Source organism: Rhamphochromis longiceps, linkage group LG4, assembly GCF_057381845.1.
Source record: "Rhamphochromis longiceps isolate RC_006_pf linkage group LG4, R_longiceps_female_GT1.1, whole genome shotgun sequence".
Classification (NCBI taxonomy): domain Eukaryota; kingdom Metazoa; phylum Chordata; class Actinopteri; order Cichliformes; family Cichlidae; genus Rhamphochromis; species Rhamphochromis longiceps.
Window position 1 is genome coordinate 30,249,909 of NC_140560.1, and position 22,851 is coordinate 30,272,759.

At 40.6% G+C, this 22,851-nt stretch overlaps 1 protein-coding gene across 1 annotated transcript; it reads left to right on the forward strand.

Annotated features, from left to right (window-relative positions):
- The first annotated feature begins 9,717 nt into the window (after positions 1–9,717).
- stk17al (serine/threonine kinase 17a like) lies at positions 9,718–20,923 on the forward strand. Its single transcript, XM_085404434.1, has 7 exons — positions 9,718–10,051; positions 13,469–13,681; positions 17,115–17,259; positions 18,040–18,166; positions 18,280–18,328; positions 18,625–18,804; positions 19,494–20,923. The coding sequence occupies exons 1-7, from the start codon at positions 9,939–9,941 to the stop codon at positions 19,777–19,779; spliced, it is 1,113 nt and encodes a 370-aa protein (XP_085260560.1). The 5' UTR covers positions 9,718–9,938; the 3' UTR covers positions 19,780–20,923.
- The last annotated feature ends 1,928 nt before the right edge of the window (positions 20,924–22,851 follow it).

A 22,851-nucleotide genomic window follows, 5' to 3' on the forward strand; every position in this document is an offset into this window, starting at 1 on the left:
TTGGCTCGAGGGTGGTTAAATCAGTCTGACTCTCTGGCAGAATGCTTTATGTTCCTATTCAGTCTGAGGAAGGAGCTGTAGACCACTGGACACTCTCCAACTCTGTGCATATTGTTAGGAGGGCCATTCGTTTTACATTTTCTTTTGCCAGTTTCAGTCAGTTAAATATTTCACTTCTAATCCTTCACAGGATTGTAAAACTAGAGCTTCACCTGAGCACTTTAGTGAAACGGCACACAAACCCTATTCCTTCCTGTGGAAAATTAGATCATTACTTATTTTGGGAAACGTTTCATTCATTAGTGACCGACTTCTTGTCTGATTTGTTACGTGGTCAACTAAAGCTGAGGTGGTAAATAAAGAACACAAAGGCCAGAGGAGACACATAAATATCTGGCTGTCGACATGAGCTGTAAGTCATAGTTGTGGGGTCCTTAAGTGCTAAGCTGATGGCCGATGGAAACATTCACAGCGTACATGCACTTTAGAGTACATGCCTCGCTGGGAGGTCTTGTAGAAGTAAAAAAGCCAAAGAAAGATAGTGGGAACAGAATATTAAATTATGCAGCTGGATTCTCAAGTCTACAAGGTTCTTGAGCCAAATTGTGAATTCAGCAAAACTGAAAAAGTTTTGGTCGTATGAATGAGAACAAAACACAGGAAACAGTAGCTCGCTACAACAAAAAGAGATGAATGATCTTCGTAGAAAAGGAGGAAGTGGTCCAAACCCTCATCTTGATTTAGTCCATCTGAGACTTGGCAGAAAGTGAAAAAATTGATTTATGAGCTGTGGATCAGGTTCCTGCAGCACAGTTTATATGAAGAAGCACCGGCATTTTTGTTGCATGAATCCAATGTATTTTTTGTGTGTTTTGCTTATTATAAATGCCAACTCTTTTCCATAGAAGACTTGAGTATCTCTTGTGAGATTGCCAGACCCATATAGAGCTAAAAATCACATGACCTGTTGTCCATGAAATGTGCTCTATATGTAGATATAGATTCATTAGTCCTACAGGATGATTTTGATGGTTAACTTATGCTTCTTCTGTACTTACCATGATGCCAAACACACAGAGAAGAAAAATCCCAATCTAACAGTCAATTTTCCATTTGGTACTTTAACTTTAGGAAAAATGTTCTTATCCTTTTCCTTACAGCTATAAATCCTTTTGACTTTAATGGCCCAGTGGCTTTTGTTTTTATCAAAGTCCTTCAGAAACATTTTTAGCACAATTGTTCATAAAAAAGTAGCATGACCAAAACTATGAGACGGAAGATGGGCTGATTGCAATTATTGTTTGACATTTTTGTTACTGTGCTTACTGCTTTTAGGTCCACTGTCTTATCTGACTTTTATACAGAAAGACAAAATGGCAAAATGGCAAAATATCCCTTAGTGTACCTCAGGTAAAGATTGAGGCTGGTAGTAAAACAAAATCTAAGTGCAATATACACTCTATATTAATATGGAGAGACTATTTGTTAACCCAAAGCAATTGCCAAGAAACTAGTGGAGAATTCAGGATCCTACTTCAGTTATTTTGTATCCCCGAGTCAGAGATATGATGCTTCCCTTGATACTACTATGGCTGTAATCGATAGTTATAAAAGTGGCATGCGTGGCATTTGCAGAAAACAAAGATTAAATATCGTCTGACCTTTGATTCCCTTATCGTGTTCATCACGCAAGACACAACGAGGCAGCATAAAATACTGGTTTCTAGGTCATGTGATAAAAATAAACAAACAAAATACATATGTACATATGGAAACACGTATGCAAGAGCGAACAAATCAGTAATATGTATAAGCATACCTTCACCCTTAAAGTTTTTTGACTATTTTATGGTGTCTGTCATCATTTTTGCTTATGTTTCACCTTTTAAAGATAAAGTATTCCCATAAACTAAAACCACAAACTCTCTCCCCAATGGCATTGTGGTGGGATGGATGTAAGGCCAAGAGGCTAACCTCTTTAAAGATTTACTTAGCTGAGGTTCAAAGCATTTTTCTCCTCCCACACACATTTTCCACGGACAAGAAAGCAAAAAGGGTGCTTATTAGATTTGAGCAGAGTTTGGCAAGTCCCCATATAGTTTTACACGGAATGTTATTTACTGGCTGACCTCATCACCTCTTCAGGTGACGAACAGGGCTGTGGCGATGCTGTCGGGAAGTGTGCGTGCGTGAGCTTTTAAGGAAGGAGATTGTTGGGCTGTCACCATGGATATGCAAACAAACACAGAGAGCTGGCACGCTTCACCAGGTAATCACTAACACTAAGCTGACCTTTGACCCCTCCCTTGGCTCGGATGACATATGGTCACAACTACCTGCTGTCACGGGAGTCACTGAGCTGTGTGAGCAGCAGTTTGTAGACTGCGGCTACACTGACAGGGCAGCAGATTTAGGTACAAAATAAAATAGCTCTGATCTGCCGTATATTTCTCATCAGTTGTCTTTGTGTATCTTCTAGGCTGGGAAATATTTCTTTACATGAAACAAATGCACTACAAACATGTCAGGAAATTCCCTCTGCATGAGTTTGCAGAAACAGACAAACGTCAACAAAAGTTCGTTGCTGATTCCCTTATAGACAATTTTCTGTCTACAAAAACATCCAAGTGCTTATTTAGAATTTGTAGTTTAGAGGTTTATGGATTTAAAAGACACTTTTTCTGTGCTTATTTTCTCTTTTAGATTCTGTTTTTCTTTACTGATGTCTCTGCACGTTTGACAAGCACTACCCTCATTTTTTAATATCCCAGACCACAAACTACCACCGCCACCCTCTCCTCCTATGCTCAGTTGCCAGATAAAATACATTTTTCCATTTCTCTCCTGAGTCAGACATTCTGACATTTTGCTTCCATGTTTCCTTGGTTTGCTGTGTCTTCTATCGGCATCTTCTTCTACTCAGATTCTGACATTTATGTCACCTATAGTCCTCATAACCTCCTTCTAGTTTTATCGTTCTCAAATCAAACCAAATTTCCGACACCATTTTTATCTTCCATTGCTCGGAAATCACGTTTGTCAGACTGTGACTGTTATTTTTTTTTAATGTCATGAAGTCCCAACTGAGAAAACAGCTATTTGTTTTGCTTAGAACCCACTCAGATAGGCTTCTGATGGATGACCATGGCTGCAGAGCTTTGATGACTAATATTTTATCTGGTCCATGAAGATGTTTATTATTGAATTCTCTAAAGTTATGTTTAATCCTTTATCAAACAAAGGAAGTGGTGTTTGGAAAAAGAAGGTTCAGTAAATTGAGCTTTGACAGGATTTATGTCCCTGTTTTTAGATTAATGAGACAATGATGTGGCAGCGAGGGGGGATGATCGAGACCAGAGAAAGAAGCAACAGCTGAGAAAGCATTTTCAGTTTCTAAGTTGGTCTGTCTGTGCTGTGTTGCTACCTATGGTTAACTCTGGCAGCATCTGTTAACGCCCACACCCCAATAGCCTTAGGGTGGTGTAATATCTAAATCTGTATGTAGCTATTTTGACCAAACTAGACTGGCATTGTTAAACTGCTTGCAGCAATTTTCATGGGGGTTTAGGTTGCATCTATTCTATACTTTTTGAGAGGGAGAAAAAAAGCCACTACTGTGAATACAGCAATGATTTTTGATTTTGTCTGACCATCACATACAGGTCTTTTTTAATTCATCTGCCTGCATAAGAAAATCAACTGTTTGCCACAATCACTGTCTTTACGTGTGAACAGTAGACTGTGCACAGCTATAGTTGCAATCCTTTAGCAGATGTGGCAAGAGATTTTCATCTTCATACCTGAGAACAGCTTTCATCTTGTCTGTGTCTCTGCCTGCTCTTCCTGTACTGCTGTTTTGCAGAAACCCACACAGAGCAGAGCACGCTTTCAAAGAAAACAAATCAGTTGCCACAACCAGTCTGCAAAGAGCCAACTGCATATTTGTGGGGATAAAAGATGCATTTCACACTCAAGTTTTCCACTGCAATCTTTGGATCTACAATTTAAACACCAGCTCTACCCTCGTGCCTTAACATCGTGTCAGTTTTTCCCTCTTCTGGTCAGGAGAGATGTGCTAAAGCTAGAACCCATATGTGTTGCCCCTTCTAAAAAATCTGAGTTCATTGAATGAATAAGTTTGTTTGAGAGTAGGAAGTTTGCTAAATGCACTTTACCCTTGTTGCTAACTGCAACACTGAAGAGCAAAATATGCATCCAAGCATGGAAAGAGGAATTTAGTATATGAAGCTCTGCTAAAATCCAGAAATATGAAAGAAACAGACATAAAAATGATTTTAAATATTTGTGTGTTATTTGTAGTAAGATTCACAGTATATGGTGCTTTTTGCTTATTAAATAACAATTAAATATATGTCTCATGCATGCACTGCATGAGACATATATATATTCCTGGTCCCTTCATTAGTTACACCTTCCTAGTACCAGGTTAGATGACCTTTTGCTTTTAGAACTGCCTTAATTCTTCAACCATATTGGTGTAATGACATCATGCAGCTGCTGCAAATTTATACAAATCTCCCATTCCACCACATCCAAAAAGGTACTCTATTGGATTGAAATCTGGTGACTGTGGAGGGCATTTGAGTACAGCGAACTCATTCTCATACTCCAGAAATCAGTTAGAGGCTATTTGAGCTTTGTGACATAGCGCATTATCCTCCATCAGAAGATGGACACAGTGAACATGAAGGGATGGACATGGTCAACAACAATAGTCACGGTGTAAATGAGGCATAACAAAATATTCTTTACAGCATTACAACACCCGCAGATACATTGCAGGATTGATGCATGCATTTGTGTTGTTTATGCCAAATTCTTACCCAACCATCCAAGTGTTGCAGGACAAATCAAAAGATGTCGCAGCAGAAATTGAGACATACCAACAATGGTTTTTAATTTTCTGTTGTCCAATTTTGGTGAGCACATGTAAGCTGTAGCCTTAGTTTTCTGCTGTTCGTCTGCTGCTGTAGCACAGCCACTTTAAGAATTCACATGTTGCCTGTTCAGATATGCTCTTCTGGATATTTTGGTCATAACAAGATGTTGTTGGACTTAATGTTGTCTTCCTGTCAACTGAAAGCATTCTGGTCGTTCTCCTTTGACCGCTAGCATCAACAAGACTTTACTGCCCAAAGAAGTGCCACTTGCTGGATGCTTTCTCTCTTCCACACCACTCTCTGTAAACCCTAGAGATGGCCGTGCAGAAAAATACCAGTTTTTAAGCAGTTTCTGAAACAATTAGAGCAGCTCATTTGGTACCAACAACCATGCCGCATTCAAAGTCATCTAAATCCCCTTTTTCCCCATTTTGTTGTGCCCAGTTTGAAGGTTGTCTTGACCATGTCTAAATGCATTAAGTTGCTGCCATGCTGCATTATTGAACTGTTGAAGAGGTGTACCTAAAGAAGCAGTAAGCGTAAGTCTTAGAGGTTTAAAACCTTTGGTCCTGGAGGGAACGAGACTGGGAAATTGTTTATTTTGCTGCCAAACAAGATAATTTAGAATTATGATACACCAGAATAATATACTGTGTATATGGTTTGCAACAACTCTGCTTATTTGCAGCACCCAAGGGACTGCCTGTTCAACTTAACATAACATTAAGGAATTATTTGTTTGTTAAAAAAAAGAACTTATCGGCTTTACAACAAGGAGCAAACAGCCAACTAACCTACGTCTGCCTACAGTAATCTATCATTATAGAGTAACACGATAACTGAGTAGTTTTTGATAAGGCCACACACTATTTCTCCTACAGGCCTGTTTTCTTAGTGTTGAACTTCGACTACAACCACCGCAATGAGCTCTTGATCCTATCCCGATGCCTTATTTTTATCCCCCTTCAGTGTTTTTCTCAGTTGCCAAAAGGATTAAGAACCTATCTTTTAATACCGCTCGAACGTCAACTGTGCACGTCATCCTGCAGTCCTGAGGTGATTGACTTCCAGCACCAGCGTCTGGGAAACCACCGATTCATCCCTGTGAGGAGATGTTTGCATTTTATATTAACCACAGTGGGTAACGCGTTAAGCAACTAAATCATGCAGCGGTTTTGGACTATTTAGTTTTATGAGGTGTGAGACCTTTGCTGTTCCGTTCACACTGAGCTCACTGCGAAGAGATGGAAGATCGCACCAAACTGTGATCTATGATCAACACCATCACGCTACTGTACAAATGAAAAAGTTAATAAAAGTATGATGTCATGTGTTAAATGGGACTGCTGCTAGCCTGCCCTCACCCTGCTAGTGATTAGCTCTCTACCCAAGCAAAGTGATGCCTGCTATTAAACTCCTGGGACAAAACACAAGTTGCTCGCTAAGGACAAATTGCACAACTGATCCGATACATAATGAAGCCCTGCATAAGTAACCAAAGAAGACAGGGAACGCCTATAGACTGAGGCGAGATTACCCGCCTGATTCTGAAGCCATTCATTATATGGAAACCTCTCTCTGCATAAACAATGGGTTAGAACTAAGAACCATAAACAGAGAATTTAGGCAATAAGCAGTTTTTATCTATGGATTTGACATTTTGCAGCCCACATATACTCCGTTAGTTCTTGTTAAGAAAGCTAATTTCCTACGAAAGTTTGATTCTCATGAACTGCTTGTTCTAGGAAAGAGGTTATCATCAGCCATCAGACTTTTTTTCATTCACAAGTGAAGGCAAATAAGCAAAGAAAGGAAATCAAATAGTCAGCAAACGGTGCATGATTGAGAGCTCTATGACAAAACCAAAAACAGGGATAATGCATCAGTCAGACATTTCCCTCTGCCACGTCACGGCATTCCTCACTCAAGTCATCTCTGCATTACAAGCTAAGGGTGGAAACAGGTTATTGTGGTCATTCAAACAGAAAGGAAAAGTCTGGGATCTTATCAGAGTATGAGATCTTTATATAACTGTACTGCCCTCCGAGCGGTCTCATAAGGGAGCAGCAGAAAATATTCAATAGCATTGTGTCGCTGAGTCACTGGTGAAAAGCATTTATGTAATGAGAATCCCCCTTTAAACGATGCCATAGGCAACAAAAAGAGGAGACAAAGGACATCTTTGAAAATTCTGACAAAAGACAGTCTGTCTCTCTAACACATTTACCTAATGAAGGCATAAATAAAGCTTACCCCGATTCTTAAATGTTCACATCTTTGTAAACATCCTTTTATTTCTCTGGGTGTCCAGGAGCTCCTGTAAGAATCACAACTTCTGCTATCACATCCCTGTTTGAGGATGACTGCCACCTGGGATTTATATAAAAGTGCATTTTTAAAATGACAAGTTAAGTTGGTCAGAGAGTGTGTCACTGAATCGGCAGCTCACCTCAACTTTACAGAGCTAGCATGCTGCAGCTCAGAGTTAAGCTATCTAGCATGCAACTCTTGCCAATCTCAAAGCATCATTAATAACCAGAAAAGTTCCAAAAGCCAAATTTGACTCCCCGATCAGAACAAAATGGACAATAAGTGCACTCAGTTACTTGCTATTGAACATAATTGAGCACATATCCGCTAAAGAAGCAGATCAAAAGTTGGCCGAGACTAAAAGCAGAGCTAAAATTGAGTATCTAATGTACATCTAGCAGATGAAACGAATCATAACACTATTGCCCCATAAGTGTGGAACTTGTAAATGAATGCTTGTATTGTGTCAGCGCTACTGTGATTTTAAGAAATGAATGGCAGTGAATGCCCCACCACCACCACCAGAGAGAATACGAACTCAGGGGAAAGACTGGAACATGATCACATACCCTTGTGCCCTATCAAGTCCTGACTGGGCCTATTTGTTACAGTGGCTCTGAGAGGGGTTTTTTGCGTTTCCCAGGTCATGGTTGAACTTCTCATATTTATGTTTGTCAAACTGAAGGCTGGCAGTCTAATTTGCTGGTATGTGTTTTCATTAGGTCTCTGGGGCCGAGTAAAGCTCCTTCGCTAACGTGGTTCCTCTGAACTTTGACCCTGGCTTTAATGGGAAGCCTGGCACAGAAGGTGGGGTTAAAGGGGGGTCAAGACTTCAGTAGGTCCACTTAGAGTTAAGGTAACAATTTGAGGAGGCATAACATGTTATGTAACCCTGTCGCTACACACTAATGACTCGGCAGAGCCTGAGGAATGTGGTCTTTCAATAGGTGTCTTTTACATCAGTTTCTGTTTGTGGAAACAAAATTAGCTTTGGTATGGTAAGATTGGACAAATCCTGCTCTGTGTGCTAGATAAGAGCTATGTAGGGCATGTGACCCACCACTGGAAAAGTAATCAGCCACAGGCCATAAAACCAGTACAGAAAAAACGTTCATACTGTCATTTTTTTAAACTCTGTCGCTGATATTCCCTCAAGGCAGAGCAGCTATTAATTTCTTCACTGAAACATTAGAAATGTAGGCTGGTAGGAGTCTTTCAAGGACTTTTAGAGAGGACAAAGCACTGACAAAATTGCTTTCATCATTTATTTTATCAATAGATTTTTTAATACGTAGGTCCTATATTTGCATATCTAAAATCTAAAATAATAACCAAAATATTAATTGATTGTATAAGTAATGGTACCATCAAACTCCCATGGTTATGAAGTCTTACCATCTACTGGAAAGAACACCAATCGCTTTGATAAAAGCAAACACCTCACAGTGTTTGATATCATGCTTTTATTTCACGTAGTAGAAACTGAGACCAGAAACACAAAATCCACTACTAGTTCTACTAGTATCAGATGGAGAAGTTGGTTGTTTTTTGTTTTTTTTTTATCTGTGCGCCGTTTTGTTTACTTATGATTGGCATAGACCTTGACCTTTAAAAGCTATATATGGAAAACTTGCAGGATGCACGCACATTAAAATTAGTGGACTTTCCAACTTTCGGTTGTGCCACATGACCTGATGTGTTATCTAATGAGATGCTTTGAATTCTTGTTGGATGACATAAAGGTTCAATGACCAGACAACGGGGGGGGGGGGGAGAGAATGCGGAAGGCTCTCAAACCCTCAGGGTAGCATCATGTTCATGACTGAGCTTAAATGTGACAACAGTCAATCTCACCTGTTCCACAGCCAAGCCCAGAGCAAGTATCGGGAAAACAAATACCAACGACATCAAGCATACTTTAAATATTTTTGAGCGTGAGAGTTTTTGTGTATGTTTGTAGTTTTAAACTATTTGGCTTGTTGTACCTATTGTTTGCTCTGGGAGTCCGTTTTGGAAGTTTTAATAGAAGTAAGTGGTTTGTAAACACCTAGGTTTATGTCTTATTAATTTGCCCTTGTGTACTTGGACGCTTATCTTTCTTTTAGAGTTTACCTTTATTTTAAGTCTAAAGCTGGTATGGTATCCTACGATTGACAGACTCATCCAAATGGCCTTATGTGGGGATATAAAATAGGTTTCTGTTTATATGTTTATTTTTCCTTATACTCGTGTATTTTACAACAGGCTACCGTTTAACCGAGTGATTGTTATCAGCTAAAGTTATACTTATACCAATCAAAGCAAAACTAATGCTATAAGTGTCTATTTATACGTACCTGCCGTGTTAAGATCGGGTCACTCACTACCGCATGCCAACCAGCTGGCTTGCACCTTGAGAAGTCCTGCTCTGCAAATTCATTGGCCTCTGCTGCTTAGCGTCAGCGCAGGGGGCTGGGCTCTGATGAGGACTTTGCTGTCAGGAATGCATAGTAGCACTAAAACCCCACTGACTGTGTCGCGCTGCTGCAGACATCACCTTTATGTTTGGGACGCACTTAAGCTGGATTACATACCGGTGGTTTCGAACAGCTTCTGTAGCCTCTAACTGACCTTTTTTATTTAATAATTAATATTATGCGAGTTTTTACTTGAGCTTACAAGAAAGTCGTCTCCTTTTTTGTATTTATTTGGCGAGAAAGAACTGTTTCATTACACGGCACGACTTCAATGCCACCTTCAACAACCATGAACAAAAGCGGAATGGTTACAAAAATCAACACCAGGATAAGGACTGAGCCGTTCGCTGGCAGCTACGAGCTGGTGGGCAAAGAACTGGGCAGGTAAGTTTGTTTGTTGCCTGAAGGTTTTCGTTTTTTTTCCTCCAAGCAGTCATTGACAAAAATCCTAATACCTTCGTGCGTTGGCTGGACGTTGCAACAATGTCTGAACAGATTTAGGCAAATCGCTCAATCATATTAGAGTTACTCTCTGCACGTGTTACTGGGAAGCCTGCTAATTGAATATTTCCAATTGCGCTTTCCATCTGCTGGCGCGGAGCAGCGCTTTGGCACACGCAACGCGTAATGTTAATGCGCTTCTGTGAGTCCTGGCTGGAAGTTGCTAAATAGTTTTGAGACTCTGAAAGATTTTTTTAATTCTAAACAGTGACAATAACGAGTTGTGTGGAAATGCATGGACTGTTCTTATACATTATCTTTGCGATTTAAGGAAGAAAGTTTTCGACTTGCTTATTATTTCTGCTGAGGTCCCGCGTGCACGATCCATTATATCCTGGTGTAAGTGGTACTAAAAATGAAAAACCTCAAATGTCAAGAGTGCTTAAGAATGGACTTGGAGTAATCGTTCTGAATGCGCGGCGATCTACACTGACATCAAGAAACATACGTGCAACAACTAATGATCAAACATGCGAAAACACAAAGCAAGACTTTCTAATCCTGGCCTATATAGTTCATTCTTGCTGCTTTCTTGACTATTTTCCTGTTTCATGTACCTGCTTTCCCACAAGTTAAATATCCTGTCTACCAACAGTGCCTTTTTTTTTTTTGTTTTGCTCTGGCTTCCTCTTTCTTTAGCCACATATATATTTATGTCTCCCAGTTGCTGGTTTGTGGATGCCAGCTGAAATTCCAGATTCCCGCTGTATTTAACTGGGGATTCCCCAATGTGCCAAATTACAATGACTTTCTCTAGTAAGCACTGCAGCATGAATAAAGAAGATGAGCTGTGTTTCGCTCCTTGGGTTTCACTCAATTCAGCAGCTGGTTGCACTCTCTGTTTTCACAAATCAACTTCAGGTTTGTTCTTTTGCACATGCTCAGTAATGTCCTAGTAAGTAGCCAATTACCTTTTATAAGACACCCTGGGACATGAGGGAGAGTAGCATGACCTGTCGTGCTGGCTTTAGGCTACCAGTGTAGTCTACAGCATCCTATAAACTTTTTTCTTTCCCTTCACTACCATAGATCAACTTTCACCCCCCCCCCCCCCCCCGTTTTTTTTTTAGTTTTTTTTTAGTTTTTTTTTTACTCCCTTTCCCTTTCTCAACATCCTGAGATCAGGCTTCATAATCACATTAGGTGCAGGAATGTACGTAAGTGCCGCATGGCAGGAGATTAGCTTTATTGTACATTTGAATGCCGAACATTTCAACTGTAAATACCAGGCAATAATTCAGCGTTTGCAGAAAAAAAAAATGCCTCCTGACCCTTTTTTAAAGCCTTCTCATTATCACGCTCTGCATGGTTTCCTGCAGAAATGGCACAAAATATGTTGTGGGCAACCTGAAAGCAGGAAGAGGAACTCAGGTTGTGTGTCAGACTGTCTGTGAAAAAGGCAAATAAGAGCTGTCATTTTTCATTACGCTTCAGACATGAGTCAGTGAGCCTCTGGGGAAGACAAAATGCAAACTGCACAGGAAACCAGTTTCTTAATCAAATTATCGCCATCTTGCGCAAAGGAATGTTTTGTGTCACAGTAAATTTGGTGATTGATAGCAGATGAGTTTCAGACAGGTTCCTGAAGAGAACTGTTTGAACTATATAACCGCAATTGCTGATTATTTGAGAAAGCACTTCTCATCATTAGCCAGAGTATGTTAAGACCTTTCTGTGTTAACAGTGAGATGTTGGTATTTTTAATCCAAAAAAGCAAAAATGTATTTTTTAAAATGTTAAATTATAGCGTGATATTTTTTTTCTTTCTTTCTTTCTTTTTTTTTTTCTTTTTTTTAATAACAAAAATATTCTTTTCATCTTCCTGGTGAACATGGCCGGCTACAAGATGGCCTTGTTTAGTAACCTCTGACCTGTTGTCAGCCTTTGAACGGACCCCCCCGGGCTGCCCTTTTCAATAACCACTAGTCATTTCTTTTCACTCTAATATGTAGCACCCAGCCCACAGCTCTGAACTTGGCTAATTAAGGATGAAAAGCCCCTGATGGCTTTTGCCTTTTCAGTCTGAACAATGACTCGTCACTACACTGCGAGACTGGGAAATGGGGTGGCAGCCAGCACACAACCAGACTCCATCCAGAACAGTAGCTGTTTTTTGGTCAGCAGCACAGTCAGCTTTAAGCAATACTGTGTGGGAGGAAAAATAGCTTCATTTATTTAGTTATCTTCTAGCATATTTTGCTCACTTTCCCCAAGCCTTGTGTGTTGTGTCTAAAGTGTAGCTTAAGAAAACACTGAGATGTTAGTTAGGTGTAGATGTTAAGATTACAGTGACTGTCTTCATGTTGCTTGGGTTCTAACTCGACTGTCAAACTGTGACATCCCCCCCCCCCCCCCCCCCCCCAGCGTGTGACCTGCTCAGTCACATTCATGTGGGTGGTCTTGGTCTCAGGACTGCTGTGTTTAGCTGACTGGTCAGCTTTTGTACAACTGTCAATGCAGAAGCAGTCTCTGGCTGAGGGTCTGGGTGGAGGTGTCAACACAATTCCATTTGTCCCTGCTGCTGTCAGCTGTGAAGAAAGGGAAGTGGTGCACAAGGCCTCATTTTCAGCCTGGGAGAGACGGCTGGTGATTGTGTTGGTTTGACCCAAATGCAGTTCTGAATACATCGGACATCCTGCCCTCACCCACAGCTGACCCTTAGCACCTTTTATGACTCTATTAATGTACATTCGGGGGGGGAGTCAATGTTTATTAAAATTAAACGTAGATAGTCTTAATGCTGTGTTTTACCAGTGACATTATGCAACCAAGCTGTCACATCTTTGTTTTTGCTTGACCTACAAAGTCGCAATACCCTTATCAGAGCCCTGCCCTCTATTCTGCCGCTCTTGCCAAAAGTGTCAGCCTTATCTGCTCTCCTTCAGACCCTCCTGAAGGCTAGAGGAACAGGAGAAAGAAGGGGGATCTCTCAACGAATGCCTCCTTTGCACAGCATATCAGTGGTGAATAACGGTCTAAATTTTTCAAATGATGCCACATAAGCACCTTATCTCTGGACTTTTCCATAACCGCACCCTCGCTGTTGCACTTGTAGCCAATTGGGTTGCCTTTCCAAAATGCCTCATGTCTTCTTAACAGTCAAATATTGAGTGGATTGTATGCATTTTAAGTGACCTACATTTAACCCAGTAACAATTTGAAAAGGAAATGGACCCATGTCTAAACAAATTAAAAAAAATAAAATAAAAAATAAAATAAAAAAACACAGGAAGGTGGTTGTGATTTTTCTTCATGGCTAAACACTCTGTTGCTCTTTTTGTTGTTGTTGTTGTTTCCCAGGGGAAAGTTTGCAGTTGTGAAGAAGTGCATTGAGAAGGCGACAGGGAAGCAGTATGCTGCCAAGTTCCTGCGAAAGCGACGGAAGGGCCAAGACTGCCGCATGGACATCTTAAATGAGATTGCTGTGCTGGAGCTGGCCAAGGCAAACCCCTTTGTGGTGACACTGCATGAAGTCTATGAAACCAGCACTGAGATCATTCTCGTTCTTGAGTGGTAAGTCACTAATGTTCTACATCACAAATATTCAACTCTCTTTCCCAAACTAGCAGTGGTTTGGATAGCTAATGGCATCATACAGCAGTAATCTAAATAATTCTTCCTGAATCTAAGTGTTTGAGCCATAGCAGAGAACTTGAGGGGGGTGATTAGGTCACCAGGTATTGGTGAAGAGAAAGGTGGGGTAGGCTCTGCGCAGGTTTCCCAGGTGTACCTTACAAATAATTCTTTTTCATAAGCACAGGTTTAGTTGGAAAAGCCTCAAATCTTACATACGTCATGCAACATCCTGTGTTTTGCAAGATAAGAACGTCAGAGCTTGGTGCTTCTGTGTGAATAATTAGATTTTATGCAGTATGGTCGGCTGATTTGCAAGAATAATAAAAAAAAAAAAGGAAGTATTTCCTGGCATAGTTCTAGGCAAGTTGCTAGTTCTTAAAAAAAAAAAACCCCAAAAAAACCCACCCACGTGTGAAATGCACAGGCTTGCACTAGTTTAACATGGTCTCTACCTTAAATGGAAATTCTGTGTCTGTGGTTAGTCGCTCGTCTCGCTGTAGCGTGAACACCTCAGTTTCTTGTTACGCTTACTGATTGTGATGAAGTGTCACTTTAAATGCCACAGTAAAACTGCAGCATGCTTACTGTGTAAAAATGACAACATTAAGCTATGGATTACTCATTTAGATGCTACCGCTTGAATCTGGTTAAGGCAGTGATGACTCTCAAACATGCATGTGAACACAGCAGGTGGTTCACACTGCTGATTCAGTTCCCTAACAAGGTCAATTCAGCATTTGGCTTTTAATACTGTGGTTCAGATTTAAAAATCTTTAGGTATCTAGCGAGTGTCATCAAACTCCTTTCATGAAACACTTTAATTAGGATTTAGAAAGATCCCTTAGCATCTTAACCACCTCACTTCCCTCATTACACAAAGGAGTTTGTCCTTGAATCATGTTCCAGGGACCCTGTTCCACAACTGCTCACTTCTCAGGCAGAAATCCTTCTCCTGCTCAGGATCCACTCCAGTTATTCCCTTCCCAGACATGGAATGCTTCTGTAGAACAAAAGCTTCTCTATGGGGAAGGCTATGTTTGACCTCTTGACTAAAGTGCGAAAGGGGAAGTAGCACCATAGTTCACCCCTGCATGCCTGCAGAGAAAACATAGCAGGAGGTCAGTCTACAGTGGCCCACATTTCCTCTTCAGCCGCCAAAGAAGTTACGCTGGGAGTTGTTGGTGCGCTGGGATTTGAAGCAGAGTATGCATGCACGACATCTTAGCTCTGACAAAGCTTCTTTTTTTTTTTTTTAAATGTCAGTTATTTTCTGCTGCATGTCCTAAAAGCTACAGAAGAACTAACAGCAAGCGAATGAAAAACTGCATTCACAAACCGTCTGACCTCGGCATGAGTTTCAAGAATTGCAAACCATTTTCCATTTCCTGTGGGTTTAAATGTAAGCAGCAAGCAAAGCGCAGCTCCCAAAAGTAGCACACAGCCATGCCGGTAAAATGTCGTGTGCACACACACTTTTTGTAGCCACAACCACTTCCTTGTCAATGTTAGAGAAATGAAGTCAAAGTCTAATCATCTTCAAAAATACAGCTCCAGCATGCGTCAGTACCAAAGAAACCCCCAGGGTAATGACTAGTTTTAGACATGATCACTTTCATGAAAACCAAATCGCCTCTAAGTTCTTTTTGTGGAGAGTAACTTGAGGTAATCAGTGAGATAGGTTATCCATGGGGGGGGGCAAAGTTCTTCCTAAATGCTATGCAACATAACCCAGGCTGTACTGGACTTTAACTGAAACATGCTCTAGGTGACAGAGGGCTATCATGTAGTAATGAGCCAAAAAGAATGATTACTAATCAAACAGAGGATTGACTTGTTTTGCCCCTTTTGCTTTCTTATCTATGCATTCAGAGTTTGGGTGGGAGTCAGCTGTTCTTAACTCTTGTCTTAAACCAATTATTTAGCTCAAACAGTGTGGTTGTGATAGGTTTGTTCTTTTGGACTGTTGTAGGGAGGATGTCTGCCTGCATTCTAAAGTAGGGAATGCATCAACTTCCAAAGCACAGCAACAATATTCAGACTTCAGGGAATTAGCCTGTCATTCTTGGCCACAATATATGCAAATGGTCTTTATTAGGATTTGAAAGCAAGGATCATTAAAGTATCCATCAGACTAACTTATTCCTTCAGTTCCTTCACCCACATGAAGGCATCAATAGCCAGCTTGCATTCATTTGGTTTACATGTGCAGATCAGCGTAAACCTATTGAGCCACTGCTCTTAAGTACTCTGGGGGTCATCAGCTGGGATTGACTGTGTTTACAGCAAGCAAGTATTTATTGCTAAGAGTTTAAAAAAAGAATTAGGTCTGAGAGAGGTAGAGTGCCCAAACCCAAAACAAAATGCTTTCTATTTTTACTGCTCAGGTTATTGAAGTTGGCAGGTTGAGAAGGCTAACGGGGATTTTAAGGTGCTGCTTGTATAACAGTCATGCCCAGGACCTAACGGGGACTGGAAGGTGCAGCTTATGTAACATTTGTGCCCAGGGCTGGAACAAAAAAAAATTTCCTCTGAAGATAAAAAGCATGTCTGCTTTCTAAATCCCCCACATATGGTTGCAGTGTTTTTTGGAGGGAGTCGACTGTCAGCTTCGTGCATTGCTAGAACTGACGGAGCACCTAACATAAATCCACCATGTCTCCACATTACTTAACGTTGTTATACAAGCACAGCAGGGCTATGCAGGAATCTTACTATTACTCAAAAATGAGCAAGCAGTTTGTTTCGAGTAAAGGAGTAGAAAACGATGCATGCTGGGGCTCATACAGAGCGGGTACAAACTTCACACTTCGCTGCTTCTTTCTTTCTGTTAAAATATTTTTACAAAGTGGTTAGGTGGCGGGTGTTTTTATTTTTTGTCTATTTCCTTCCCCTGTTTTAGTGAATTTATTTCAGTATATGAGGTTGTGAAGGAGCTTATCTGAAGCTGCTGATATGACCATTCTTATCTCTGCAATATTCCTGACAAGAGGAAAGTACTCACACAGGCGGGGTACCTAACACTGTACTGATTTATGTTGGACTCGCTTGCAGTGTGTAGATGTGGATGAACTTTGTTTCTCTAACACAAATGAGGGGGAAATGGTTATATAATTGTAAAGAAAGCAGTAATGGCTTTATATTTTTTCCCTTTTTGTGCGATAGGTTGATAATTTGCATTGCCAACTTATGTGACTGAAACTGAGTGGAAGGGTGTGTTTGTAACTTTCGAGGAGCAATTTATTATTACAAGTGCAAATGAAAGTGAGCCAAGCTAAACTTCACTGGGTGGTTATCCACTCAAAGTTATGTTCTTCTCATCTTATCCTTAGTTTCTTTTTATTCAGTTTTCCTTCCTGTGTTTTTCTTCCAGTGCCGCCGGTGGCGAAATCTTCAACCAGTGTGTTGCGGACAACGACGAAGCCTTTACAGAGAAAGATGTGATACGACTGGCCAGGCAGATCCTGAACGGGGTGGCCTTTCTGCATCGGAATAATGTGGTGCATCTGGATCTGAAGGTAAATGCACAAGAAATGTTAATGACAAATATAGGACGGTGCGTTCTCTCAAGAGTCAGAATGGGGAAGATATTATTTCTCTTATGCAACCACAGCTCATTCAGCGTGCCACGACTTTGTTCCCGTGAGGAATCACTTTATAAAAGCATCTGACCTAACTATCATGTTTTCTTCGATGTGTCTTGAGGTAACAAAGCAGCCGTCACTGAGATTTTCTTTTCTTTCTTGATGCGTCGGGCTTCTGGTTACACATTACACAATGTGTTCTAGATAAAATTATCCGTTGAGATGCACTAAATTGTTTTAGAAGGGCTTTCAAATGTTTGAGATCTTGTGTCAAACTGTTTTCAAAAGAGAAATCATTCATTATCGAAGCATTCCTGTGGTTCCTCAGGCTTTGCTGGCTCAAGTCTGATATTTGGATTTCTCTTTCTTGTATGTATCCCATTGTTCCAGCTAAATCTGGCATTAGGCCAGCCTGGCCTGGATTTAGGTTGTATGTACACTACAGTATTTACATAGACTAACCATAGAGCCATTTAAGTGTTTGGCAGAAATGCCTTTACCTCTCTTCAGAATTGTCTGATAGGCTTATTGGATGATCTGGGCTCAAAGGCCCAGTTAGCAAGTTGACTGATGACCTAGACCCCTAATCCTGTCAGGATCAGTTTTCCCAAATGCTTTGACTCGTAGATGCGTAATTAATTACCTCAGGCTGCTCAAATCAGTCTTTATCTCCTTATGTAACCTTTGCCTAATCCGCATGTGTGCCCTCTCCAGCCTCAGAACGTCTTGCTGACCAGTGCCACACCTCTAGGGGACATTCGTATTGTGGACTTTGGCTTGTCTAGACGAATGGACAACATCACAGAAGTCAGGGAGATCCTGGGTACCCCAGAGTATGTGGGTAAGTCCTGCTTTCAGCTAAAAATTACCCAAAACTACATGTCTCTTTTTCTTTTTTTAAAAATGTGAGCACATTTTAAGGTGACTAACTTTGGTCATGTGTTTCTGTTGCAGCCCCAGAGATCCTGAACTATGAACCCATTAGCACTTCTACAGATATGTGGTAAGTGTGCTACTTTAGATAGTATTTCCACTCATGTTAGAGGACGCCACACACAGCTAATTTAATCTAGATAAATATTCAAGACAATGACATCACCTCCCTAACGTGCAAAAGACAATTTTGTGTCTAGACCTTTGACCACAAGACAAACCTTGCTACATACTTGCATTTAATTGGCTCATCATAGAATAGTGGAAGCCAGCCAGATGTGTGGGGCTTTGCAATACACTGTGTAACCATAAACGACAATGACTTGCCCCATAAACACCTTCTCCTTTCTCCTTCCTCTTTACCAGGAGTATTGGGGTTCTGACTTATGTCATGCTCACGGGCGAGTCTCCTTTTCTGGGTGCTGACAAACAGGAGACATTCCTCAACATCTCTCAAGTCAACATAGACTATTCACCGGATACATTCGAGGGCATCTCCTCGCTGGCTGTTGACTTCATCAAATCTTTGTTGGTTAAAAACCCAAGGTGAGGCTCTTTTTAAACAGTAAAGGTGAAGATGAATAGATGTTATGGCTTAATGTGGAGAGTTTCCATCAGCATCACTTTGAGCAGATTAACACACCAAGGATGTGAGTCAGGTTCACACCGGCACGAAAGCACACGTCGGCACACGTCTAAATGAGCGTTTGTGGTAACAAGATTTGCGTCACTTGGGCGAGAAGTCGTTTCCTTTCTTGCAAATGCTGGTTGTGAATTTTACTCATTTAGCAAACTTTTAGGTCAGCATTTTTGGATTGACGTTAGATCAAACACTGATGCACGTCTTACCTTTTCCCTGCATTACCATTTCGTTAAATTCAGCGGAACCTCTCAAAGATCTTTAAAAAAGATACCTTAATGTGTTTAGAAAAGCATCAGCAGATGCAGACACACAATCTCCAGTCAGTATCATTTAATTGCAGGAGTACAGTGGCAGCACTGGAAAAAGGCAGATATTTCACCGTCTGAGTAATCGGTTAGAGACGGAGGGGAAAAAATCTTGACAGCAAATGGCGTCGTCTTTGTGGCTTTTCGTGCCCAATGTTGAAAAGTAATTTGGCCAACTTGTAAGAAAATGTCTTGAGTGAATCTGAAGATCTAGGAAATCAATCTGTTATGTAATGTCTCTGGGATTTTTCCACTTATGCACAGTGTTATTGTGTTTGTGTATACAGGAAGAGGGCCACAGCAGAGGAATGTCTCAATCACCCCTGGCTGAACTCCTGTCCTCACTCCCACCCACACCTCCACAACAGGTCGCCGTCCTCTTTGGATGAGCCGGAGACGAGTCAGTCCGAATCGGAACCAGAGAGTCCAGCTCCGTCCCCTGAGCTAGACGTGATTGGATCATTTCTCAGGTGCCCAGGCCAAGGTGAGCTGAAGGCGGGCCGTGGCGCCTTCTCTTTCAGTGAGCCCCCTTTCTGCACAAGACCCGAAATCCAGCAGGAGCTCATTTGCTGACTGATGTTTCACAGTTGGAAAGGGACTCAGTAAATTGAAACTCCATGGAGCAGAACCTGAAAACCTTTAAGCCTTGAGGTGCTTGGTTTTGATCGGAACCAGGACCGTGTTTGAGTGGCTACAGTTTGCCCGCCTGCTCCTACTGCTGCGACGTCTGTGAGCTTGATACCTCTGCCTGCGCCTGTGTGTGTCACTGTGTATATGTTAAATAATACACGCTACTCAGTGCTAGTTAGAATGATTGTACAGGAGGAATATGAGAGGGCTTGAAGATGCAGGACAAAGGAGTGGGAGAAAACAAGGACTTTGTTGAGGACTGCACTGCTGCCTTATGTGATAAATCTGAACTTGGCTCAGCTGAACACTGGCTAGTTCACCCCTGCACACATACTGCTTTATCCCCAATTAGCCTTCGGACGGGGTTTCAGAGGAGAGATGGCCTCCCACTTCTTTGGATGACTTCACTCAGTGTGTGCTCTCATCTAAACAAGTTACGTTTCAGTGACCCAGACAGACCTTCTGTGACGAGTTGAAGAAAGTAAAGCATTCTGACAGGTGGATCTACTTAAGAAAAAAGAATGGAAAGCAATGAGCAGCGCCCTATGCGAAAGCCAGACGTTAACTGTATTGTTTATTAATGTGTCTTGTACCATTTTAGCCCCTCAAACGGTCAAAGCCACATCGATGCCTGAGGTTAAGATGGATATGGTAGCATTGTTATTATTGAGGACAATCATGAGCACTTTTATTTTGTTATTGGACTTTTGTGTAAAACCAAAGGCTCATCAAGCACAGTTAGGTGTCACACGATGTACTGTACATATTAACCAGTCTGCAACACCCTCTGTTTTTGTCACGTGACCTGTTTTTTTTTTTCTTTTTCATTAAGTGCCACTCTTTTAACCTCACTTCTGTTAATGTTACAGTTGAAATTTTTACAGTTTTTTTTTTTTTTTTTTTTTTTTTTGTCGGTTTTGTTGACCTTTGCACAAGTTGCACATTTTGGCTTTTGTTTTTGTTTTGCTGCAAGGTTGCCATTAGATATCATGCTCGACAAATTTTGTGACATCAGCCTTGGAAAGAGGGAATCGCAGGGGCTGGATTTTGGTTTGTTTTTTTTGTTTTTTGTTTTTTTTTTTTTAAATCTGGAACAGAATAAAATATGTCACGGAAAACTGAAGCCCAAGATGTCTTTGAATATGTGATGTTTGCCTTTAGATGCTCGGGAGCAGAGAATTGACATTTTCTCAAAAGAAAGTACTGAAAATGTATATTGAGTTTGTAATATTTTTTTTTTTGTTGTCGTTTTGTTTTATCATTGTATAGATGTTAATGTCATTATATTGTATTTGGTAACTTTGTTAACTTTTATGTATTACTGTGTTTCGCCTCTCGAATTTCAGGAAGGTTTGCACTTGTCCTTGTGGACGTTATGTTAAAATAAATAAATGTTGATGGCTTGCATTATGAAATTTAACAATCATGAGAAATACATTTGAATTTTGTATCAAAATATTGAGTCTGGTTGTGGTGAGTTTTTCCTCCTCCCTTTCCTTTTTTCTTTATCGTAGCAGCAATAAGAGAATATGCTTTCTGGAAAAACTAAAAAATGTAATAACATGTTTATGATGTAATTCAATGAGATCCAGTTAGTGGGCATGAGCTCTTCCGAGAAGGCTGACTAAAAATAAACATTCATGAATTCCAGACAATCGATCTTTATAAATCTATCTTTTCCTCTTAGAACCATCATCATGACGTCAAAGTTTTTACATTTTTCCAGTATCTTAGTAAAATGAGTGATGCTTTGATCTGTTGCTTGTTTTTTCTTTTTCCGCTATTCTACAAATGTTAGGATGCTAACACACTGAACTAAAATAAGAACGTCACAGTATGACGTCAGCATGTTACATACAGGTACTGGCACGGTGCCTGATTGTAGTTTAATGGCCGTTTCTTTTCTTCATTCCAGCTTTCAAATAAAACTGGGTTGGGTGGTGAGGGAAATCAATGCTTTCCAAACTGAAATTAAAGAACTTAAGCAAAAGGAAGGTCCACTAAAGCTGTTTTTGTCAGTCAATAGAATTTAAATTGCTAGTTTTTTTTTTTTTTTTGTCTTGACATGAATCACTTGGATTTATTATGATACAGAGCTACATATCTAAACATAGATATGATATATTTGTGAAAAAGTTTAAATATCAAATATTTCATGACTATCTACACCAGGGGTGTCCAACTCCAGGCCTCGAGGGCCGGTGTCCTGCAGGTTTTAGATGTGTCCTTGATCCAGCACAGCTGATTTAAATGGCTAAATGACCTCATGTCTTGAAGTTCTCCACAGGCCTGGTAATGAACTAATCATTTGATTCAGGTGTGTTGACCCAGGGTGAGATCTAAAACCTGCAGGATACCCGCCCTTGAGGCCTGGAGTTGGACACCCCTGATATAGACACTATTAGCACGTCCTATGGATCTCTCTGCTTGTTTGCACTGTTGTTGCTTAGTTACAATCACTTGTATCTAACAATGCATACAAAACAATCCTACGTAGAACAGCAGTGACCAGCCTTTAACATTTGTGATTAAAAAATAAGGTATATTTTCTTCTTGATTCCCAGTTTGGGAACAGCGCTCAGTCTTTGTGAGGCTATCATACTTTGTTATCATCCCATTTCGTATTTTGCATGCTGCTGCTGAACAACAGCCCGTTTCATGCTTTCTGTTGAGCTGCTGTCAGTAGTTCACCTGTGTGTCCTTAGAAAAGCATACCAACACAATTACATTAGCTAAGAGCAGATTTCCTCTGAAAGCATCTGTTTTTCTTCTCAATATGTCTTTCTGCATGCAGCATCATAAATTTACAAAAAAAGAAGCCCCCTCAGGCTAGTCTTCCTTAAATATCCTGCAGCCGCTGTGAACAGGAAATGCCAGGATTATGTAAAGAGGAACAGAGAGCAATCCGTTCCAGTGTAATATAGCTTCTTTCCCTTTTTTTCTCCCCCCTGTGATTGTTTACTTGTGTCAGTTCAAACAATATCCGTGCCTGCCAATATCCCGAATTCTTGCTTT